This window comes from Eurypyga helias, unplaced genomic scaffold (genome assembly GCF_000690775.1).
Source record: "Eurypyga helias isolate BGI_N326 unplaced genomic scaffold, ASM69077v1 scaffold29320, whole genome shotgun sequence".
Taxonomy (NCBI): Eukaryota; Metazoa; Chordata; class Aves; order Eurypygiformes; family Eurypygidae; genus Eurypyga; species Eurypyga helias.
In genome coordinates this window covers 27,186-33,185 of record NW_010224349.1, presented here as the reverse complement: position 1 = coordinate 33,185, position 6,000 = coordinate 27,186, and the positions used below count along the sequence as shown (strand labels likewise).

Genomic DNA, 6,000 nt, shown 5'->3' with positions numbered 1-6,000 from the left:
CTGAACCCCCCCAGGTCTTGACGAGGAGCCGTAGAACGCAGGCTGCGACTAGCAGCCCTGGGGGCAGTCAGCAGTTCGGTGTGGCTGCAGCCTTGACTTCTGCCTGCTGCACAGAGCAGGGCTTGTCTGCCCCGACGGGTTCAGAGCGGCCCACTCAGCTTCAGCCCGCTTCACTAAGGCCTCCTAAGCACATTGACGTTCCAGCTTCCATACAATACTCAGTTTGTAAAGCAAATTATCTTCCCCTAGGGAAGAGGCTGTGTCATCCTCTCAGTATAGCTGGTGTCTTGCATATCATGGGTGCTGCTGGAATCCAATAATATTTAAATGTGACACTTCAGGGGATCGGCACAGCATGAAACACACTCTACGTGGGAGCTTGTTACAAATAAGTGCATCAGCTTAACTCTCGGCTAGAGCTGCCATAAATTGGTGAGCACAGATGTCTGATCTGTCTAACTGCGTGGCTTTAGTTAACAGTACCAGCTACAATTAGATGCTAATTGTGCATTCACTGGTTATGAAAAAGCATCTCCCTCTCATTAAACTTTATATTCATATTGTTGTCCCCTGGGAACAACTCATTACGCTGCTCTGGGATTCCCACTGCTCTGATGAGAAGCAGCAGTCAGCAGGGGTCACAGTGGAAATTAATAGTCCAGAAACAGCAGGAGCAGCAGACACAAAAGGGCATAAAGCAAATAATGTGATCTAAAGATCTGTTGTTCTGTTAATCACTATGCCCAAGGAGAGATCAGCCTGTTGCCAGTGGCCCAGTCCGAGATGGCCCAGCTGTGAGAATTCCTGGCATGGAAAGCAGCACACCTTGCACTGAATTAGCACCCTTAATAAGGCAAAAATTTAAGTCAGTGCAGACCATCTGCTAGTTATTTGCCTCGCAGGTGTAAGGGAAAAGTAGAAATTAAGAGGAAAGGCTCTGAGCTCTCCTGGCAGGGACAAAGGAAGGAATGGCAATGAGAACTTAGCGCAGGGCTATGTTCTCCCCATCCACATAGTTGAGAAAGATACAGGTGTAGCCCAAATGCATCGTTTTACACCATACATACTCTGTGAACAGCTCAAGATAGGCTGTATCTAAAGATCAGTCTTTCTCCCGAAGGCACAATTCATACTGCAACTTGCAGTGATGTTTGCCTGTTTACAGCTATGCACTTGGTTATTTTAATCTTTTCTGTATTTCCTGTGGTGATCTTCGAATTACTCTTGTGAGGTGAGAAGACACAGCAGGCAGTAATACGTCTGGACAGCTTCAGGGTATCACTGTGTTTGCTGCCATGTCCCTTATTCTTACCCAATTAACACTGAGTACACTTATATCCATGCAGCTGTAACAATCTATGTCCTGGAAGGAACACCGCCGGAATTCATTTACCAAGTTGATGCAGCTGATCCTGAAAATGCTGAACTCAAAGTAAGTTGTATTAAAGAAAAAAATCAAAGATGATATAACCCACTGTATCTGAAATGCTAATTACCAGCATCTTTCACCAACTTGCTTCCTTATCAGGAACACAGGAAAAGGTTTAGTCAGGAAGAAAGAAGCATTTTCAATAATAAACTAAGAAACCCCATCCTCAGTGTTTGGGCACAAACTGTATTTTGAGTTCTCAGCCCTCCAAAACTAAGGAACATTGAAGTCCGAGTTTGATATAGTTAGCAGAGATACAGTAAGAACTGTGTCTCTCTTTTTTATGGAATCATAGAATTGTTTGGGTTGGAAGGGATTTATTTAAATGGATTGCAGAACATTTCTTGTAGATGAGACTGACTAAAAGTAAGTATTTTTTTAATCTTCTGTATCGCAATGTAGATTTTTAAAAAATGAGACAGTATGGAAATCGCTTACAAGGCAACTGAATCTCAGCTTCTTGACAATCCCAGGATGAACTGTGACCTTCACTTAAGAAAATGTGTTAGCTGATCTGAAAATACTCTTGGTATCAGCAAAAATTTTTGGAAAGTGCTAAGTTTGTTTGCAGAGGGGAAAAATAATTACACTTACCTAAGAACTGTGTTGTAGCTTTGCTTTATTTACTTTGGCTTTGTAAAAGAAGACGGCACGTTCAAGAACTGAACCTGAAGATGGTACTTCAGTGTGTAGTATTATTCAAGAGACCAATTAGCTAGAAGTCCATCCTCAGGCTTTGCCAGTCAAACCACCAAACCTGAGCTGGTGAGGAGGGAAGCAGAGACCTGGGGGTTTAGCTCTGCTTTGTTTCTGAAAGCAGCGGTAGTGAGTTCTATGCATCTTTTAACCCCTGATGAAGGTCAGGCGTAAGATGCTGCAAATACAGAAATGCTAGGCAACAGGTAAAATAATAATCCAGAGAGGGAATTTAGAAAGGTGAAATAGCAAAAAATTGTTAAAAGAACTGTGACCACCTAGCTGCTTTTTTAAAAGCAATTTAAATTAAATCTATCACCGGAGGAGGCAAGTTGTTTCACTCGGCTTTCTGTACCTCCTGGTCTTTTTCCAAAAGGTGACAATAGAGCAGTTGCATCCCCAGCACAAATCTGCTCAGTGGATTTTGCGGATTACTCGTATGGTGCAGGACTCTGGTGTTGCATACTTCAGACTTCACGGGCGTTATTAGCACCTGCACTTGCAAAGGGATTGTCCTCGAGAGCTTACTGCTGCTGGCCTGGCAGAGGCATGTGGACGACAGCAGGAAGGATGTGGTGGGCGTGTGGTAGCTGCCCCGCAGCCGTGCGGATCAGGGTGCTGCCTTTCTCCCTGCTGTGTAGGGTGTCACGGTGCTCAGGGCCCTCCTGCATGCGTGCACTGCTGTGGTACCATTTGTGTTGTGCAATGCCCAAAGCAGCTACTGGTACATGCTGCCACCGAGCAGCTGCGTTAACACCGGGCTGTTGTGAGCACCCTGCAGCCTCACACCCTCACATACCCCATGGAAGTCCACTCTCCCCTCCTTGCCCCAACCCATTGTCTGGCCCCCCAAACTTCATCGCCTCCTCCACAGCCCTTATGCACCCCAAATCCAGCCTCACACCTCTCTCCCTCCCTCTCACCTTTGTGCATGTTCTGGCTGCCACCACGAAGCTGAGTTTTGCCTGCTGTGCCATGGCTCTGCTGGCTGGCCTCAGCGCTAATTTCTCATGGCAGACCTGGAGTTCACAGAGGTAGAGAATAGTGTGGGCTTTCATGTGGTTCGGTGTCTGTGCCTCTCCACGGGCTGGCAAGCCAGGCACGTCCGACCACGTTGGAAGCGTGCTTCATTACGTCAGTGTGCTTCATTACACAAGGTTTGAGGCAAATGCTGTACTGTAGCTTGGCCTGTTCTACAAGGCGAAGAATGAGTGGAGTGCTCTTTAAAGATACAAAGACTAATTCTGTGCTCTCTTCATTTCAGTATTCACTGCTCCCTGCATCAGTGCCATTCTTGGTCTTGGAAAGCGGAGCCATTTTTTCCATAAAAGAATTTGATTATGAGAAAGATCCACACTGGTGAGAATGTATTTTATTCATGTGGTCTATTAGCTTACAGTAGGCAGAGAAATGTTTTCCTACACAGGCACAGAATGATTCTTGTGTTGTTTTCTTATTTAACAGGTACTTTTTAAATATAACAATCACAGACCCAAATGGACTCAACTCAACTAAAACAGTGAATATAAATATAATTAACGTCAATGATGAAAGACCTTACTTTACCACGTGAGTGAAAAACTTCTGTTGCACTCAAAATGCAGATGTTTTCCCAGCTTTACTGCTTTGGCACCAATGGAATGGTGTAACGTAAGGGCAAGTAAATATAACAACAAGATACTACTGAAAACCGTTTTTTCATTTTGTTATAATTCCTGTTCTTTTACTGGAAAGCTTTGCCCTCATTTCCCTCTTTTATCCTTATTTGTAGTCTTAATAATGTCAAGTTTTCCAGGCTCTGTCTTTATGCTAAGCACAGCCAAACAAGTTTGTTGTACTTGTTAGCATTTAGAGAGGTTAAAGCTATGCAAAGACCTTTGGACAAGTTCAGACAAGGAGATGAATTTTACCCTGTGTGAATACAATCATATAGAATTTAGCCTTCATGCAGGTGTGCATTTCACCATAATGATGTTTATTCATGCAGAAATGTCTAGACATAGAAAGGTCTCACTTTTGATCTGTCTTCCTCTTCTTCCCCGACACACTTGTAAACGATCCCGCTGATCTTTGAAACATTGCTGTCTCTAACGGTGTCATAAGCAGGAAATTGTGTCATAACACACAAGTCAGAAATATCTTTTGAAGACTAATAGAGTTTTAGTTGGCATCAGGAATACTGTTGAATATTTGGAAAAATAGGAAAGAATATACACGTGCCACCAGCAGGCTGGTGGAAAGCACGATGGACGACTGTTTCTGAAGCAAGAGCTTGACAATTACTACAGTTGATCTGATTCTGTTGTCACTTTGTCACTTGCATGAGACACTGACTGGATCCAAGACGCTGTCTTTATGTCTCCTGATCCGGAGGCTCTATGAGGTCCCTGCTGAGAATACTCATGATGGCTGCTCTCCTGCCATCTGTGCAAAGGAGAAGACAGTGTAGCATCTGGGCCATGCCGAGAGGTTTCCAGCCACTTGTTTGGAGCAATCTTCTGGGTGCTTTGTGGAGCCAGAGCAACGCATGGCTCCTGGGCTGAGGCCAAGGGTTTGGACCTTGCTGTGTAAAGGGGTGGAGAATCTGAAGAAACAGGATAATGAAATGTTAGAAACAGACATGGCTTTTTTTGTTGCTACTTATTTAATATTTGAGCCTCATGTCTGCAATAATCAATAAGGTTAACGGCTCGCTCCACGTTACTGTACTGCTACCAACAGGAGGAATCCTCTTCGCAGTGCCAACATTTGCACATTGTGTTCTAGACTGATTATTTCCCCCAGATGTTGCCATTTCTGTTTATTTATCCTTATGTCTGGAATGCTAAAGCAACTCTTTTAAATATTTATCTACTTCATCAAACTAGTGAAAACTGCAGTGACTTGAGCATCCATAACACCTAAGGTCTGAGACTCAGTTGTCATATGGCACAAATAAGGCCTGGTATTTGTTTGAGTCTTCTCCCTTTTTAGATTGACAGTACAAACCAAAAAGAGCAGCTCAGTTTGTAAAGAACTTTAGATTAGATTACGCTTCATGATCTGTCCTCCATATGCACATGTATGGCTTCTCCCCTGCTGAAATGTGGGCTTCATGCTGGGGCTATGTACTTTCTGACACTAAAATAATTAGTACTGGGGTGGGAGCTGGGGAACTTGACAAGTTAGAAAACCTTCTTTATTTTCTCCCGATCAAAGCTGTCAAGAACAGAGTTTCAGAGGGTCTTTTTAATTGTTCCCATAGTATATGCAAGCACATCTGGTTTTGGTGTTCGCAACACTGCATTGGCATTCAGCCTTTTGAAATTCCGGCTGTTAAAATCAATGGAAAACTTGTGCAGTCAGGAAAACAAAGAAAAAGACAAGAAAACAAACATATGCTTCCTTCACAATTACATTGCAGTGTCTAAAAGGTCTGCTTGAAGCATCCTGTAAAAAGCCACTGGCAGGTGGCAGACAGATGGACAACAGGACACAGCCCAGATGCAGCTGCGTAGGAAGTGACCCCAGCTCCTCCCAGCTGTGCTACTACGCAGTGCTATGGGCATGTGCTCAAAAACATCCCGTTTCTTCCCAAAAGATCTGGTGGGGACCAGACAATGTCCCGTGCAGGGTGCAGGAGGGCTGGCAGGGCTGTGAAGGGTGGTGAGTTTGAACTGTGGAGAGTTTGCTGTCCACAGAGAGGTCAGAGCTGTGGTCCCTGCGGGCACAGGGAATTCCCTACTTGGAGCCAAAACCAGTTAGAGCTGTCCCTCCCGTATTCCCAAGTGATCAGAAGCATTTTGGAGTGGCATTTTTGGCAGCAGTGATGGAGATCTGTTGCTATCTGTTTTGTTTCTGAGTGACTTAGGAAGGAGCAACAGTGGAACAAGTAA

At 44.3% G+C, this 6,000-nt stretch overlaps 1 protein-coding gene across 1 annotated transcript in view; it reads left to right on the top strand.

Moving 5' to 3' along the window:
- The window catches only part of CDHR3 (cadherin-related family member 3), a 39,693-nt gene that overhangs the window by 10,110 nt on the left and 23,583 nt on the right, over positions 1-6,000 (top strand). The window contains exons 4-6 of the mRNA XM_010161284.1: positions 1,347-1,432; positions 3,390-3,484; positions 3,590-3,694. Coding sequence (XP_010159586.1) covers positions 1,347-1,432; positions 3,390-3,484; positions 3,590-3,694 — 286 coding nt within the window. The remainder of the gene's footprint in view (positions 1-1,346; positions 1,433-3,389; positions 3,485-3,589; positions 3,695-6,000) is intronic.